The sequence below is a fragment of the Diprion similis genome, chromosome 10 (genome assembly GCF_021155765.1).
Source record: "Diprion similis isolate iyDipSimi1 chromosome 10, iyDipSimi1.1, whole genome shotgun sequence".
In the NCBI taxonomy this organism is placed as follows: domain Eukaryota; kingdom Metazoa; phylum Arthropoda; class Insecta; order Hymenoptera; family Diprionidae; genus Diprion; species Diprion similis.
This window is the reverse complement of record NC_060114.1, coordinates 4399570-4418083: the sequence shown is the minus strand read 5'-3', so window position 1 is coordinate 4418083 and position 18514 is coordinate 4399570. Positions and strand designations below refer to the sequence as shown.

Sequence of the window (18514 nt, the reverse complement as noted above, 5' to 3'; positions counted from 1 at the left end):
ATTGAGAAAATATGTCTTTCGTTTTTTGGCTGTAACTTTTGATCCGTTGCTCGCAGCGTATTGAGCCTGCGATCAATCGTTTTCTCTCGCAAAATTACGTCGGAATAGTGCCTGAAAGAATATATTGCAGCACTTTTCAGAATCGTCGAAATTTTCGCAAAAAATCCAAAGGGGTTAGCCTTACTTTTTTGGTCATTTTTGGAGCCGAGAATTTTTCGTTTCGGAATCGATTTCTGTGACCCTTTTTAGGTTAATTGGACGCCCAGGAACTCAGAAAACACAAGAAAAAAAGCGTGGGACCAACAGCAGTGAAATTACGACGCAAAGACCAGCAACAGAAAAATTGAGAAAATATGTCTCTCGTTCTTTGGCTGTAACTTTTGATCCGTTGCTCGCAGCGTATTGAGCCTGCGATCAATCGTATTCTCTCGCAAAATTACGTCGGAATAGTGCCTGAAAGAATATATTGCAGCACTTTTCAGAATCGTCGAAATTTTCGCAAAAAATCCAAAGGGGTTAGCCTCACTTTTTTGGTCATTTTTGGAGCCGAGAATTTTTCGTTTCGGAATCGATTTCTGTGACCCTTTTTAGGTTAATTCGACGCCCAGGAACTCAGAAAACACAAGAAAAAAAGCGTGGGACCAACAGCAGTGAAATTACGACGCAAAGACCAGCAACAGAAAAATTGAGAAAATATGTCTCTCGTTCTTTGGCTGTAACTTTTGATCCGTTGCTCGCAGCGTATTGAGCCTGCGATCAATCGTATTCTCTCGCAAAATTACGTCGGAATAGTGCCTGAACGAATATATTGCAGCACTTTTCAGAATCGTCGAAATTTTCGCAAAAAATCCAAAGGGGTTAGCCTTACTTTTTTGGTAATTTTTGGAGCCGAGAATTTTTCGTTTCGGAATCGATTTGTGTGACCCTTTTTAGGTTAATTGGACGCCCAGGAACTCAGAAAACACAAGAAAAAAAGCGTAGGACCAACAGCAGAGAAATTACGACGCAAAGACCAGCAGCAGAAAGATTGAGGAAATACGTCTTTCGTTTTTTGGCTGTAACTTCTGATCCGTTGCTCGCAGCGTATTGAGCCTGCGATCAATCGTTTTCTCTCGCAAAATTACGTCGGAATAGTGCCTGAAAGAATATATTGCAGCACTTTTCAGAATCGTCCAAATTCTCGCAAAAAAATCCAAAGGGGTTAGCCTTACTTTTTTGGTCATTTTTGGAGCCGAGAATTTCTTGTTTCGGAATCGATTCGTATGACCCTTTTTAGGTTAATTGGACGCCCAGGAACTCAGAAAACACAAGAAAAAAAGCGTGGGACCAACAGCAGTGAAATTACGACGCAAAGACCAGCAACAAAAAAAATTGAGAAAATATATCTTTCGATTTTTGGCTGTCACTTTTATTTCGTTGCTCGTAGCGTATTGAGCCTGCGATTAATCGTTTTCTCTCGCAAAATTACGTCGGAATAGTGCCTGAACGAATATATTGCAGCACTTTTCAGAATCGTCGAAATTTTCGCAAAAAATCCAAAGGGGTTAGCCTTACTTTTTTGGTAATTTTTGGAGCCGAGAATTTTTCGTTTCGGAATCGATTTGTGTGACCCTTTTTAGGTTAATTGGACGCCCAGGAACTCAGAAAACACAAGAAAAAAAGCGTGGGACCAACAGCAGTGAAATTACGACGCAAAGACCAGCAGCAGAAAGATTGAGGAAATACGTCTTTTGTTTTTTGGCTGTAACTTCTGATCCGTTGCTCGCAGCGTATTGAGCCTGCGATCAATCGTTTTCTCTCGCAAAATTACGTCGGAATAGTGCCTAAAAGAATATATTGCAGCACTTTTCAGAATCGTCGAAATTCTCGCAAAAAAATCCAAAGGGGTTAGCCTTACTTTTTTGGTCATTTTTGGAGCCGAGAATTTTTTGTTTCGGAATCGATTTGTATGACCCTTTTTAGGTTAATTGGACGCCCAGGAACTCAGAAAACACAAGAAAAAAAGCGTGGGACCAACAGCAGTGAAATTACGACGCAAAGACCAGCAACAGAAAAATTGAGAAAATATATCTTCCGTTTTTTGGCTGTAACTTTTGATCCGTTGCTCGCAGCGTATTGAGCCTGCGATCAATCGTTTTCTCTCGCAAAATTACGTCGGAATAGTGCCTGAAAGAATATATTGCAGCACTTTTCAGAATCGTCGAAATTTTCGCAAAAAATCCAAAGGGGTTAGCCTTACTTTGTTGGTAATTTTTGGAGCCGAGAATTTTTCGTTTCGGAATCGATTTCTGTGACCCTTTTTAGGTTAATTGGACGCCCAGGAACTCAGAAAACACAAGAAAAAAAGCGTAGGACCAACAGCAGAGAAATTACGACGCAAAGACCAGCAGCAGAAAGATTGAGGAAATACGTCTTTTGTTTTTTGGCTGTAACTTCTGATCCGTTGCTCGCAGCGTATTGAGCCTGCGATCAATCGTTTTCTCTCGCAAAATTACGTCGGAATAGTGCCTGAAAGAATATATTGCAGCACTTTTCAGAATCGTCGAAATTTTCGCAAAAAATCCAAAGGGGTTAGCCTTACTTTTTTGGTCATTTTTGGAGCCGAGAATTTTCCGTCTCGGAATTGATCAGTATGACCCTTTCCAGGTTAATTGGACGCCAAGGAACTCAGAAAACACAAGAAAAAAAGCGTGGGACCATCAGCAGTGAAATCACGAGGCAAAGACCCTCAACAGAAAAATTGAGAAAATATGTCTTTCGAATTTTGGCTGTAACTTTTGATCCGTTGCTCGCAGCGTATTGAGCCTGCGATCAATCGCTTTCTCTCGCAAAATTACGTCGGAATAGTGCCTGAAAGAATATATTGCAGCACTTTTCAGAATCGTCAAAATTTTCGCAAAAAATCCAAAGGGGTTAGCCTTACTTTTTTGGTCATTTTTGGAGCCGAGAATTTTTCGTCTCGGAATCGATTTTTATGACCCTTTCCAGGTAATTGGACGCCCAGAAACTCAGAAAACGCAAGAAAAAAAGCGGAGGACCATCAGCAGTGAAATTACGACGCAAAGACCAGCAACAGAAAAATTGAGAAAATATGTCTTCCGATTTTTGGCTGTAACTTTTGATCCGTTGCTCGCAGCGCATTGAGCCTGCGATCAATCGATTTCTCTCGCAAAATTACGTCGGAATAGTGCCAGAAAGAATATATTGCAGCACTTTTCAGAATCGTCGAAATTTTCGCAAAAAATCCAAAGGGGTTAGCCTTACTTTTTTGGTCATTTTTTGAGCCGAGAATTTTTCGTATCGGAATCGATTTGTATGACCCTTCCTAGGTTAATTGGACGCCCAGGAACTCAGTAAACAATAGGAAAAAAGCGTAGGACCAACAGCAGAGAAATTACGACGCAAAGACCAGCAGCAGAAAGATTGAGGAAATACGTCTTTCGTTTTTTGGCTGTAACTTTTGATCCGTTGCTCGCAGCGTATTGAGCCTACGATCAAGCGATTGCTCTCGCAAAATTACGTCGGAATAGTGCCTGAAAGAATATATTGCAGCACTTTTCAGAATCGTCGAAATTTTCGCAAAAAATCCAAAGGGGTTAGCCTTACTTTTTTGGTCATTTTTGGAGCCGAGAATTTTTCGTCTCGGAATCGATTTGTATGACCCTTTCTAGGTTAATTGGACGCCCAGGAAGTCAGAAAACACAAGAAAAAAAGCGTGGGACCAACAGCAGTAAAATTACGACGCAAAGACCAGCAACAGAAAAATTAAGAAAATATGTCTTCCGTATTTTGGCTGTAACTTTTGATCCGTTGCTCGCAGCGTATTGGGACTCCGCTTAATCAATTCCTTCCGCAAAATCACGTCGCAATAGTGCCCTAAAGAATCAATCGCAGCATTTTACAAAATCGACGAATTTTCCACCAAAAATCCAAAGGGGTTAGCTTCACATTTTTGTTTCAAGCGAAACATTTATATCTTAAAATCGACGCATGTGACCGTCTCGCAAGTAATTAGACCCCTGGGAACCCGAAAAACAGACCAAAAATACCGTTGCACCAGCAGCAGAGAAATTACGAAGGAAAGATGAGCAACAGCGAACCGATAAGATTGGGAAGTTTGGTTTTTTGGCTGTAAGCCCGATACGGTGCTGGCCGCGTTGTTCGACTGCGCACAATCCATTCTTGTAACAAAATAACGTCCATATAGTTCATCAAAGAATCCAAGCAGCTTCATCGAAAAATCGTTTGGTATCCCGTCCGAGGAAAGCACGATCTTGGCCTTGTCCCTGTTTTCAGGTCCGTAGTTGAGTCAAATACAGATTTGTTAAATTGACGTTTCCGTATCTGGATCTGAGCGTAGAACTAAGTTCATTATAGGCAGAAATTTCGTCTTCATCCAAAGAAGATAAGACGTTCATTGCTTACAGCTCTCGTGACAGATTCCTTTTATTGTATCCGGCGATGGCGAGAAACTGCCTATTATAATCGGCCTACGGAATTTTACCACAAAAAATAGGCAGTTTAAACAAAGAAGCAGGCTCCTCAAGCGGTTTAAAGGGAACTCCATAAACTCTAGTTGCGTTTGCCTGAGAAAAATGGGGAAGAGTTCGAAATAGAGATTCTGTTCGGCCTGCCTGTTCGGTTCTTCATCTTCCAATCTGCTGTCAAGATATTACAGGACAAGCCAATTGTGAAATGAAAACAGGGATTCAAATTATCGGTTGATGAAGTGTTGAAATATTATTTATTTGCTTAAATTCAATCTATAATGAGTTTCTAAATTCTCAATTAAGATATCAGTTCTTTGAGAAGTTCAAACTCTAACCAGATGAAACGAAGATCTGGCTAACGTGGGACAGAAATAAATTATTTCTTCTATATCGTCTCACGGACTGAAATTCTGCCCCACGTCATACGTGCAGTTTTGCAAATCATAGTGTTATAAGCAAATAGTGGGATGAACAAGTTTTGATCATAATTATGATTGGATAGCATGAAACGCGTGTGTATTTTCATTTTTATCTCGTAACATTATTAGATAAAAAGACAAAAATTAGCATACAGAATCGTAGAAATGTAATCAGTACACATGCGAATTGTAACACATATCTATTCAATTGATACGATGATTTAACGACATTACACCCTACGAGGTATAGCATATCACAAAATTATATTTTCATCATGTACTTAATCTGGAAGATTGTGAAATGAATTATGTAGGTAAAAACGTATCGATGGTTTTGATATACATCTTATAAACAAATCATTTGACAGGCTCACATTCAACAATCGACACATGCCCGCTCGTTTATTGTCAGTATTTATGCTTATGCCTGTGCTTCCTCGGCACCGGAGATGGCGGACTGCTTCCTCTGTGTTTGGAAGATGTTCTGGGGGGCGGCGGCGGCGACATGCTCGGTGATCTTACTCTCTTTTTTCTATCGCCACGCTCGCTGCCTGGCGATCGACGGGACAGTCTTGACGAGGAAAATGACGGGGAGGGCGAACGTCGGATTCGCGGAGGCGACGGTGTCGCTGGTGCAGGTGCTTGCAGCCTCTTCTTGTGCGGCGAGCGAGATCTACGCTTTCCGCGAGGCGACCTGCTCCTTGATCTAAAATTTCAATGATTTTCAAGCATTAAATAGAGAATTATCATTTATTTAGATACGAAAAATGTAGTAATTTCATAAGAATGCCAAATTGCTACAACAGTTTACGAATTTTTGTGAATAAAACTGTTTTTTTGTAAAAAAAACCTTTTTTCGTAAAAAAAAAACCTTTTTTCTTCTCCTTCTCATCATTATGTATAATTATCATAGATTTGATGCTCCTGAATTAAAATATGGTACGAAAAAGTATGTACCACGTATACCTACATATACGTGATGGCATAAAATGGAAAGCTGATCTAGATTCGGCACTTCAATACCTTAATTTCTATCATATTTTTGTTTGAACGAGGATTTCGTTGCACAACAGTGTAATTGGAATACTCTAATTTAATTCAGTTATTCAAAATAGTTCAAATCTCAAATACTCAGTTTTCTTTCTCCTATTATGAAAATACTTTGTTGAATAAAAGGTGTCACCGTCAGTATTCTTTTTGATGGAGAATTGAGAGTAATTTTATAAATCTGACGAATCAATTTCAAGTTAAAAGGTTAGTGAATTCATACGATTCCCATATTTCAGAACTTGGAAAAACCGGAAATGTAAAAACCGGCTGAAAGAAACCGCATATTTTGTCATAGGTATGTAAAATATGAATCGAAGATTCCGGTTTCGACCAAACGATACGAGAAACTCGAACAGAATTAGTTGAAAAATTGCAATTACTCGATTCAATTCCATTCGACCATAATTGGCACATAGCTAGTTTTTGCGCATTAGTTATGATGATAATTGATGATAGAAGAGAAACAAAACTTATTCGCGACACGGAAAACTTCGCTGATAAAACATCAAGCACTGCGATTGATTGTAACGGAATTTCGTTATATTTTAGATTTTTGGGATTGTTGGCCTACGAAATAAAAATTTGTTTACCTGTAACGGCTGCTAGATTTCGATGAGGGACTGGGAGAGCCGCGTCTTCTGTCTCTCTGATGGCTAGGTGACTCCGGTGTGGAACTTCGTCTCTTTTCTTTTCTACGCTCTTCATCCCTGTCCTCCGTTTTCATATCTTTCATTTCTCGTTCGCTCTGCAAATTGAAATTCAAGAGTGCTGGCTTATTACTTTGTAAAACTAACTCAAAACCAGTGATACTCAATCTACGTGATTAATTTAGTGATCTTTTTCAGATGCAGCAACACAAGAAAAAAAAAAGAAACATCTAAAATATGGCGATGAAATTTAATACAGATAAAAATTACTCACTTTTCGAATAAGTTTTTTCCTGTAGTGTTCGACCTGCGCTTGTATCGTCATTCCAGGTTTCAGAGATCTTCTGCCACTTTCCAGTTCATCCTGGTACTGCATAGTCTTCACTTCAATTTCTCTTAGCCTGTTCCGTCTTTCCTCGTTATAATCACGGCCACTTTGAACATAGTTATTTATTTTCATTAATTCTGTATTTTTCTACACTTGAATAAGATATGCCATATATTTTCTATCATCAAATTTGTTTTGCAAGTAATTTTATTCGAAAAAGAAATTTGTCCTTTAATCAAAGTGAATTACCTTGAGTCCATACTAGCGTCCTGAGAATTAGAATCATCGTTTTGTTCTAATTCTTCCCATTTGCTTGTCGTCATTGCTTGCGCTTCTACCTATAATTGCCGGAAATTCGAAGCACTTTATTAATAAGGATATATTAGCAATGATAGCAATATGCCTTTTTGAAATGAGCATCCACACTATCGAACATTGAAATTGACAAACCTGATCTGGATCCACGGTTTCCCATCTAGATGGTACAAAGCCTGCAGGCATGGATGCTTTGTTTTCATCATCTCTGGCTTTCGCTGAGATAGCATCTTCGTCCTCCATTGGTATTCCATCAATGTCCTCGTCCACTGTATTAAAATAATTACTGGGTTAAGAAGTTTCGGAACGTCATGTATATGCATGTAGTATTTTCATTTTCATAGAATGATGCCTCTCTGTTGTGAAACCACAAAAAAAAGCACACAATGCGCACAGTATTTATTCAAACTTACTTGGCACTCCGTCAATATCATCGTAGTTTGTAACTGGCTGAGGCGTGAGACCGTGCTTCAAGGCGCCTTTGAGAAGTGCAGCTCCGTCGAGTGGAACTCCATCTAAATCTTCGCCAGGATCACCTTCCAAGTCTGACAATGGCGCTCCGTCAATATCCTCATCATTTTCTTGCTCGGGTTCGTCAGTCTATCGAAAACGAATGAAAAACGTTACTTTATACCATGATTTATGCTCATATCAATAGTGGAGTTCTTTTTCTTCAGGAATTAATACAGACTTCGTTCCTTTATTGATTTTGGTATTAGCTTCACTTCACCTCATTAAACTTTCAGAATTAAGTTGTACGAATAAACGACTGAAAAATTGGGTAAATTTTGGGAATTTCTACTTCGGCATTGGATTATTTAAATCGATCAACGTTTGTTTAATCTTCATATTATGTTTATGAGAAACGATTAATAGGAAGCATCGTTATTGACAATGAAGTCGATCATCGTACTCAGTGACATTTCTTGCTAAAATAAAATCACTTTCCGAGTTAAAATAAAATCAACTCACCATAACTAAACCCAAAAAGGCATTTTGCAACTTGACCAAAAAGTCTCGCGGGTAAACCGCCCACTCTTCCCACGCTCGAAACATCCTCATTACACGAACTTTGAATCCTTCGGCTTTGAGTCTGCTGTCTAACTGCTTGTAGGCCAGATGAATCTCGTTGAAAATATCGAGCAGCCTGGCTTCGAATCTTGTCGAAAATACCAAACAAGTTTTTGAAAAGTACTCTAGATGATTCTCAGGTACATAATTTCCGGCGAAAGATACTGAATACTCACGCTTTCCTATATATCGTAGCATTTGTCACTTTGACACCACAGTTGTGAAGTATATCCGATATCAAATACAGTCTGGCAATTTTTTTGTTCACTGGCGTTTGAAGTATCGACAGGGACTCCATTATGCAATCACATATTTCATCCGCTGCTTCGGCGTGCTCGATGCAGAAGACCATCGTCTCCGCCACCTTTATTCTCTCTGGCAATATGTTGCGCAACAAATCCTCTAGGCGGTCTCTCTGGCTGCAAGCATGAAAGAAATCGTAAAGAGAATCGCCAATCGACGTGTCAAAAAATTTATACAACAATATGACCGATTGTGAAACACGAAAAAGAATCCACTGCGTACCTATTTGACAGACTTCCTCTACGTGGCTCTTGTCTCTCCTCCATTTCGATCAATTCATCCGGCATACCCTGAGTCCATGGATTTATTGGCGGTGGTCTCCAAACGCTACCACCTTTGAACATCCTGAAGTCGTCTACATGCCATTCCTTCTGCGCGTCACCTTGCAATATTGAATACAATTTCCATCGGTAATAAGTATGTGCGGGAGAATAATTCTCGAACAGAAACCTGAAATAAGATGTGATTGTTTTTAAAAATTAATCTGAGGGTGTCTAACGTCAGTGGCATTGCTCTTCCAACAAAAAAAAAACGATTTTTTCAACTTGGAATAGTCAAAGTTGCTCAGATTTTATTTAATTTTGCCGAATCTCAATTGATAAAAATTTCAATGCATGTTCGTCGATCATACTTAGAGGAAATATATTGTAGTACGTGTATAATTTCCACAAAAAAAATCGTATTCAGGCTTTGGTCTGATTCGAGAATGTGGATCGATTGGCGTAAGTTAGTTTCGATGCCTGGTGTTAATGGCAAAATTTGATTGTTTAATTGAATGATTATTTTGTAGAACTTACCTGAACATCGGGTTATTCAATTCCCTATTCATGATCATGGCTTCGAACATCGGCCCTTCACGAATGACAAACTCGACCATTCTATGTATCAACATGACTAAGTTCCTACAATGAATAATTTTCATTAATAATTCCAATTGTTTGAGAAATAATGTGAACGAACGAAGAGAAAAAAAAAGAAGAAGTAGAGCTGAAAAATGAAGAGAGCATCAAATTTGCATACACTGAGTTTATAGCTACCAGTTTTTTTCCACATGTTTATACTTACAAATTCTTGAAAGGCAACTAAAATTGAGAAATACCTTTCGGTCGGGATAACCACTTTGACAACCGCATTCTGCAAAATCTGTCAAGCCCAGGATCACAGTGCAAGAGTGACAGATGGTTGACAGTGGAGCGTGCCACCCAAAATGCCAAAATGCGCCCCCAAGGACGAACGCCAACAAGTCAACACAACACAATTTTTAAACTTTTATTAGAGGGGTCGACATATTATTGTGGTAGTCAGTTTTGCACTTGATTGTGTCACATACTTATTAAGCACACATTTATAATGCGAATCAGTCTCAGCATTTGCTTTTTTGTTTTCTTTTTTTTTTTTTTTTTTTTTGTTTGTTATTTTATTCATCAATGAAAAGTGAAAGTCTCTTGCCAGAAGTTGATCAGACTTCGAACCTTCGACCCATTTACACTCCTTAGTTTTATGACTCTTCTAATTAAGGAGGCACTAGAGGCTTGACTTAAGGTTGTGGCTTTTTCTAGCTGAATATAGTGGCGTTACCTTTTCAATGTTTTCCTTCTCCTCAGGGTCTGCGCTCTGGATGTTGCGAATACGTGGTATCTGAGATTATGTTTCAAAAACATGATTATACTGGTTCTTAGCAAGTCCGGGCAATTTTCATTAAACAAAATTTTACAAAAATCGTCACTTTTCCTATCATTCTTAGCTCCGTTTCACCAACTATCAGTCACCGTACTCCAATGGAAATAAAAATTTCAACTCAGAACTCGAATTGTCCATTGTTGTTCTCTGCACGGGCCATGAGTAATACGCCGTTTTAAGGGGGGATCGTACTCTGCAAATGTTTTTTTCCAGTCTCTCAGGGTTGCTACTAAATGTTTGCGGTAAAATTCCATGACCCGTTTTGTGGTGTCAAAGATTTCTCGAAAACGACTAGACCGATTTACTTTAAATTTGGAGACAGCGTCTTTGAATAATTTATCTTCTTTAGTGTGATCCCACTTTTATCAAATTATCATACAATTTTTTCATATAAATTAAAACTTCCTCAATTTCAATTTAAAATGCCCGCCATTTTGTACAGAATACAAGAAAAAAAACTTTCGAGTCATGGCAAAGAGGATGAACTATCCAAGAATACTGTCTCCAAACAAAGAGTAAATCGATTGACCCGTTCTTGACATATCGTAGACACTGGAAAACATGTCAACGAGAAAGATTGAATAATCAGTTATCGAGATGAAAATTCCCAAAGTTTTCATCCAGTTTTTCAGACGACTAATTCTCAGTACCACCTCAATTTCGTTGGGTCGGTTAAACACCATGTAAATTGTTCGGCGACATTTGAGCATTTTGGTAAAAATTTTTGGATGTCAGCCATATGCCATACACTGTTTAAAACCATTTATAGTTCAGGCTCACACTTATTGCATTGTAACGATATTCGTATATTGTATACGATTATTTCTGTCAATGCTTGGAAGAGAAGTTATAATCCCAAAATGTTTTGAGTATTTTTAATGAGAGCGATATTTTCTCAAGGTTGAGCATTATATAAATGGCTCAGAGTAAGATCACCCCTTATAAATTTAAGTTCTTCACTCCATAAGTTCATAACCAAGAGTCAACCACACCCGTTTATTTTTGTAATAAAATTTGAAAATTAAAAGTTATATATCAAATATTTGGCGTGAAATAACGTCCGACGATTTTAGGCTGGCACATTATCGAGGAAAACAATGTTTTCACAGTATTCTTCAGGTGGATTCGAATTTGGATGCAGAATCAAAATGGCTGCTGTCAGACACACTTGAAATTTTATTTTGGCTCTAAACTAATTTTCGTACCTCGCTGGTTATCAAAAGTTATTTCAAGCCAAAGAAAATGATAGCAAGAGCTGCTGAAGTTTAATTTCATCTTCAACGAAATTTTAATAACCGACAATTTATCCGGCGAAAATCGCTTGTGAACATGTATTGCAAAAAGATACGGGTATGGTAGCTTTCAATGATAGCATCAAATTCAATTCACCTGCCTAAAGTTTACCTGTACCTGTTGTTACATGAATTTTTGCTTTTTTGTGACACTAATTTAGCTCCTAACAAGTATGTGGCGGAAACTGATTATTGTATAGGATGCAAAAATATACATTTCTTTCTCTAATAGTGTAAGATCTGGATTTTTTGAAAATTTCGTGGTCAATGTTTACCATATCAACATAAAAAACCACATTTTACATACGTCTATCAAGCCGACAGAAAAAAATGAGCACAATCACAAAAGACAAATATAACAATTTAGTGCTCTATTCTTGCTAATTAGTTGCGCTATCGCCGAACTTGTTACTGTATGTACATATTTCTTTGAAAATAGTGGTTGTGTTGATGTGATACTTGAGCTAGTTCAACCACTAAAATTAAAATTTTTTATTTCATCTATGATGGCCAAATTTGATGCTCTTTTCATGCTAATTTGTTGTTATACTTTCAATTTTGTCGCGCCACCCAATTTTGTAAAAAATAAATATTTTGCTGACTTCAGACTAAACTTGGTACAACAATACTTTATTAATTTTGTTTTCCACATTCGCTTGTGCCTTCATGATTGCGTTTGCATGTGTGTTTGCGTTCGCTTTAGATCAGCATATTTCAGTGTTAACAGGGTCACGAGAAGAATTTTAGTTGTAGAACTAGCAAAAATCTAGCTGCTGCAGCAAATTTCTTGAAATGCTTATATCGATACTAAAATTGGCTAGGCCAACAAATTTAAGTGTGAATATAGAGACAGCAAGAAAATTTTCTGCAACAGCGAGAATTCGATAAGTTTAAATAACGGTCTTCTAGATTGGAAATTTTACTTCGTTATGCTTGCAAAACCTTAGCTATTTCAGTGTTTATTCTTGCTCTCTCTGTATCAACATGAAAATTGCATTCCTTCCCAGATCATTAGTGACATTCAGAGTAGTATTCTTGTGCAAGAAAGTAAGTAACAAGATTGAAGAAGAATCTAATGAACTTAATATTTCGACAATCTTAAAAGATTTGAGAAGAAAAAACGAAAAGTAACTTGGTTGTGTCAAGTTAGTTTTTAGTCAGCGAGATAATGATTTCTTCAAATATGGGTAGTACAACGAAATTGAAACTAAGGTAACGAATTAGCAACAGAAAAATTTCATCGGTTGTGCTAGCTTCAGTACTAAGGTAGTTGGATAGCGATAGTAACGCCATTCGACAGATAATCATGAAAACTGTATGCTTCAAATAATCAAAAAATAAATTTGGCAACGTCGCGTGATTTTCTTGTGTTGTAATATGTTTGAACCTTCGTTGTTTAGCAATACAATCAATTTGCATACCGCGCGTAAAGTGCATACTTGTGACGTTGCCAAATGTACAACCTAATCAAAATTATAATTGAATGTTTTTTTAGATTGTGTATTCCACTATTAAATGATGGACAAAATACACGAAAATTTGATGTGTTACCCCTAAATATTTATTTTACCGTATCCAATATTTTTTTTCAGTCCTAAACATTTTATTCTAAAACAACCAACTCGAAACTATCAATTTTTATCGCAGTCTCTACACGATATAAAATAGCTCAATTTAGAAATTAAAAAAAATCAGTAGCTAAATGGTAAATCATCTTCAAACTTCACAGGATTGTTTAGAATTACTAAAAAAATTATATAATCACAGTCATGTGAATTAAACATTTCCGAAATTACTGGCCAAATACCGTAAGTCAAGGTTTTTGACATTGACACAGCAAACATCAACCACAAATTTATGGATCCGGCAGAATTCATAGTACACAAGAAAAAAATGACATTTGCATCTCGTACTACTTAGTTTTCGCGACACACAGTTGGCAAATAGAAGGTAAAAAACCTCTACACCAATATCGAAGGTTTCAAGTTGATCCTTGTAAACAATTCATCTTAGAAAAAGGCGAAGAAGTGATTTGAAATTCATGGTTTCAAAGAGTCAACGATCCGAGTTTCTAGCGGACTTGATCGACATGAAATTTTCTAGATCTAGAACCGAAATCGTGTCTCTCTCAATTATTCAGCACCTTCTACTACGAGTATCGAGAAATTGGAAATACAGCGAGGGTGGTAAGTTGAACACAAAAGTGAATAAAACAAAGCAATTATCGATATAACTGGGCATTTTATTATGCACGCTTTGAACTGTTTGATTTGTGTGTACCTTGTGTCTGTCACGACGATGCGGCTGCGCATTGAACGGAAGGCCGGATGGAGGCGGAGGCTGCGTTATCTCCATCAGGGCTGGCGGAATGTATATCGGGTACGGAGGGATGGGCACGCTTTTACCCCAACCCAGTTTCATTTCATATTGCATTATGTCTCGTCCTGGAATTTAGAAACAGTTGTTGTTCATTGGGGTTCGAAACGTGGTAAAAAAAAAAAAGAATTTCACCATTAAATTTTGCCCGAGGAAAGAATGCTGGCGTAAAATTTTGAAAAAAACAATTCTTTCCTTTTCATTTTTAAAACTAATAAGAATTACAAGATTTAGATTACAGTCGTATGTGCGATAAAAAAAAATGTCTATCTTCTGAGATGAGAGTTTCAAGGAAAGAAATATTTCGCAGAAGATTTTCGGTGCACTGTTAGAAAAAATTTGTTGCTAGAGAGAAGTAAGAAACTTACCGTTCAAATTTTTTAAGGCTCGTTCGCCGTCCTTGCGACTCATGAATGCAACGAAACCGCAGTTCCTTTGTCTGGCTTTTTCTTCGTCGCTGCGAGGCCACATGATTTTTATGCTGGCTAGTGGCCCATATTTACCAAATATTTCCATTAGCTGCTGTTCTGTGATCTGTAAGAACGTTAATGTCAGTTTTGAGGGACGGAGATAAGAATTAATCGATACACAGAGTACTGTGAGAAGCTCAAAGCGGTTGGACACGTACCTTTGGATTCAAATTACCAAGGTACAAGTTTGTCGTGTTTGGATCTCCGTTGTCAAAGGAACCATCTGTAAAACCAAATTGATGTGTTTGAAAATCCTTTTAATTACTTTTTGGTAGAGAGTAATTCTGTTCTAGAATTCCCATCACAGGAATAACATTGCAAAAACGTTGCTCGAAATAAGAGAACATCGAATGGTGCATTTTAGAAACGTTTGTTTCTGAAATGACCATGTTTTATAATATATCGTAACTTACATTTACTATTTACATTATTCTTCATAAATTCAATGATACTATGGCTAATTATTTCTTTTCATATGTTTCAAATGTGGATTGAATCGAAAACTTTTTTGAAGATATCTAAAAGAAATTTATTATATTTTGCTAGTCAAACAATTTCGTTAATTTTCGATGCTGGCATTTCGAGATACATTGGTATTAGACAGATATCAATTAGTATTAGCGCAGTAAAAATTGATAGCAACTGTCAGGAGTGTGACGGAACAGTAAAAAAAATGAAGAATCACTGGCAATCTAATATTGAGCGCTTTAAACAGAATTTGAAATTTTTTGAAATTTAGTCTCTTTAGCCTAAACGATTTTTGTAACAAGATTTGATATGAAAGTATAGCTTCAGAGTCAATGTCAAGATATTTCAATCTCTAAGCTATCATTACGAATGTTTTTCTGTAAGTAAAAGTTTGTAGCTAAAATATGAAACTTATTGAAAATGATCGAATTAAATGAAAAATAATCAAATTTTGAGAAAGCGATTCCTTTGAGTGTTTTTATCAAGAGCAACGTTTCTTCAATTGTCAAAAAAATGAACAACGAACTCCATGGGTGATTTCTGTACAAAGTGCGAAGTAAATTACTCCAAAAGTCTGGACAAATAAATTGTAGGATGGGATTAGGAATTACCCGAGTAGATCAGGGCTAGGAGACTAGGATCGTCAATGAAGTTACGCAGATTAGCCTTTCGCGGGTCTGGATAGAAGCACGTACCTAGCAAAATTGCAATTCGACTCGATGAGACTACTGCGAGCGAATAATTTGAAGTTAAAATCATACAATGTTCGATAACTGTGACTGGAATGTGAATTTGGGCTATGATATACAAAAAAAAAAAAATAAATATCGAAAAAGAAAATGAATCAATGAAGGAATTGAACTTTGGTTTATCTGCGACTTGAGGGATCGGTTGGAAATAGAAAATAAAAAAATTTTAAGCGATGGTTAAATATCTACCACCTTCGACGCATTTGAGAGCGGCGAGCATCGGGTCTTCAGTTTGGGCTGAAATGACTGTTTTCACTACTCCCTTGTACTTGTGTCTCTCCTCCCGCTCTTCCTGTATCATTTTGAGTTCTTCCTTAAAGAGTTCCAGGTTGCTTTTCTTCTTTTCACCCTCCTTCTTCTTTTTACCCAATCTGTCAAGTTTCCTTTCATTGCTACCAAGCAGTCGCGCATATTCCTGTGCTTGCTCAGCCGACGATCTGTTGTCCACAAGCTCAGAGATTTTTGACTGTGGTTTGTAAAGTTTACCCTTCTCTCTTGTGTCCTCCTCTGAATAAACGAAATTTCAAACATAATTTTACACATCGATTTGGCATAATTTGGTTTTGACGAATGTCGAGGTATGTCTAAAGATTCTGTCCAAAGTCTGAGAAATTGTGAAGGAAAGGAATTCGATAACATCAACACATAAAATTCCAGGTTCGTTTCAAAACTAGAATAAAATAATTAGCAAACGGCAATCATTGTTGTAATTCAAAAATTCTTTTGCTTAATAAGTGTGTCAATCTTTATAGATTTAGACTGCCTGTGAAAAAATTTTGTGCAAATAGTTCAAACATAACAGTGTTTCAGAAAGGTAATTCTAATTATTCAGTACAATTTTGCTCCAAACATATACAAGACAGCGAAAATAATTAAAAATTTATGACGTATAATTAAATTTGAAATTTGAATAGCTCAAGCTTACGTCTTTTTCCGGCGTCGTAAGTTCCGGCCTTCACCCAGATTTTGTTGCTTGTTTTGTTGGGGGTTTCTTGAAACGTTGCCACAAACTCCTCGAAAGCCTAAGATAAGAAAAATTGTTGACTTTTCTTGAGCTAGAAATACTTTTGAAAGTAGGTAAATTCTAAGATAGTGACTCTGCTCTGGAAAAACGTTAAAATGAATTTGGTGAGTATTAGGATAAATCAAAAGTTACAAAAAGAGAAAAAACCATTTCAACAATCTCCAGTAATGTTGTTTGCACTAATTTCAGTGAACACAAACGAAACAATATCCATATTATATAATAGAAATGATTTTGAGTAAATTTGGAAAGCACTAGAAAAGATATCAACAATTTGAGGAAATGTTGTGTAACTACAAAATTTGAAACTATTAAACTTTGGTGTTTCAATCCTATTCTAATATTTCTCAGCTTGTTTTGTTTACCATAAAGATTTCAAAAAAGTTTTACAAATAGTTATCTCAAAAAAAGATAACAATAGATTTTTATAAGTACAATACAATAATCCCTGGCAAATTTTTATGTAACAAATAAATCTAAGAACATTAAAATCGGATTACAAACACCAGAATTTAAGCATTTTGAATTCTGTTTCGAACGAAACTTTTCATATCTTATATGTTATTTGAATTTACTCGGATCCATTTCTATTACTTAATAAAGATGTCATGTCATTCAAATTCATCATCATTGATGCAAATAAGATGGCTAAAGATTATTAATACAGTTTTCTCTATACTCTTGGCTTTTGTTTCAGACAGCACGTTCACTTCATTCTTTAATCATCACAGAGGTTTCCAGCAATGATCATATTCTTTTGCTACTATAAAACGACAATCTAAAGTGGCGATGCTTCAGAGCTGCTAATGTATATAATCATGAGCGTTAAAATGATAAGACGTTGCAATGCCTCGTATGTTTAAGGACAACTCTAGCAGAGTCACTCTTCGATGCGAAGAACAGCAGCAAATTTCTTTCTGCATTTTTGAAACTTCATCTACCTGAGCGGCTGCCTGTTCTTGTTCCTTTTTTCGTTGTTCTTCGAGTTCTTTTTTGCTGAGAGGCCGCTTTCCCATCGTGCCTATGGAGAACGCTTTCAGCTTTTGTTCAGCGATTTGCTGTAATGTTAAAATCGTAAGGGTTGAATGTGCATGTTGTGCCGATATAATTCATTGCCAAATTTGAAAAAAAAAAAAGAATTAGGTGGGCGTACCTTCATCATTGCCTTGTCCGCCATCTCGTTTGTTTTTTTATGATGTGGACTGATGTGGAAGTATGTATGTAAGGGCTAACACAATCGGATGATCCGACGCGATAAACCTAACCTAAAAATGCATCTTTCGAGACACGATATTTGCGGGCTGAGACGGGAACCGATGGAAGTGTCTCTACTAAATAAATTCCCGCAGAACGAAATAAACAATGAGTTCCCCACTGACTTTATAATATTATATTACATTTGTCAATTAACGAGTAAACTTCGTTCACCAGTACTTGCAGACACGAAACGAAAAACCCGAAGCATCGAATGGAAAAAGGTTTATGCCATGGCTTATGCAAAGAGGATTAGATAGAATGAACGCTGTTATAAGGCTGAATTTCCATGTGCAGCATGCTCTGATTGGTCGATGAACAAAAATCACCAAGCGTGTGTAACATCCAATCGGAACGTCGGTATATGTGCTTGCTTTTAACCATTCCCGAACATCGGTACCAACTAACCAAACTCCAAATGTGAGAATTCTGTAAGTAATCATTCAAGGAAACTGCCTAACCATCCGAATATCCCTAGACAAGGTATAACAACAAATATCATTAATCAAAAGTCTAAAAACCGTGTTACGAGATCCTCATATTACAGGAAACTATGATCTTATTATTTTATTATTACA

The 18514-nt window shown here is 37.0% G+C and overlaps 1 protein-coding gene across 2 annotated transcripts; it reads right to left on the bottom strand.

Annotated features, from left to right (window-relative positions):
• Positions 1 to 4974: 4974 nt before the first annotated feature.
• LOC124411284 (U2 snRNP-associated SURP motif-containing protein) lies at positions 4975 to 18146 on the bottom strand. 2 transcript variants are annotated; one of them, XM_046890341.1, is made up of 19 exons: positions 17836 to 18146; positions 17624 to 17740; positions 16584 to 16680; positions 15848 to 16165; positions 14600 to 14664; positions 14340 to 14505; positions 13876 to 14039; positions 10202 to 10261; positions 9723 to 9766; positions 9421 to 9525; positions 8846 to 9073; positions 8497 to 8739; positions 8222 to 8408; positions 7663 to 7849; positions 7385 to 7518; positions 7184 to 7272; positions 6881 to 7040; positions 6550 to 6704; positions 4975 to 5615 (listed from the first exon to the last, which is right to left on the bottom strand). In XM_046890341.1, the coding sequence occupies exons 1-19, from the start codon at positions 17857 to 17859 to the stop codon at positions 5318 to 5320; spliced, it is 2841 nt and encodes a 946-aa protein (XP_046746297.1). In that variant the 5' UTR covers positions 17860 to 18146; the 3' UTR covers positions 4975 to 5317. The 2 variants fall into 2 exon arrangements, with proteins under 2 accessions (XP_046746297.1, XP_046746298.1); XM_046890342.1 differs by having other exon boundaries at positions 15851 to 16165.
• Between the last annotated feature and the right edge of the window lie 368 nt (positions 18147 to 18514).

Coding starts and splice junctions, on each gene's coding strand:
- LOC124411284 (XM_046890341.1), bottom strand. CDS start 17,859: ATGGCGGACAAGGCAATGATGAAG. Junction 17,741..17,835: donor CGGACAAGGCAATGATGAAG/GTACGCCCACCT, acceptor TTAACATTACAG/CAAATCGCTGAACAAAAGCT. Junction 14,040..14,339: donor AGCCTTAAAAAATTTGAACG/GTAAGTTTCTTA, acceptor TCTAAATTCCAG/GACGAGACATAATGCAATAT.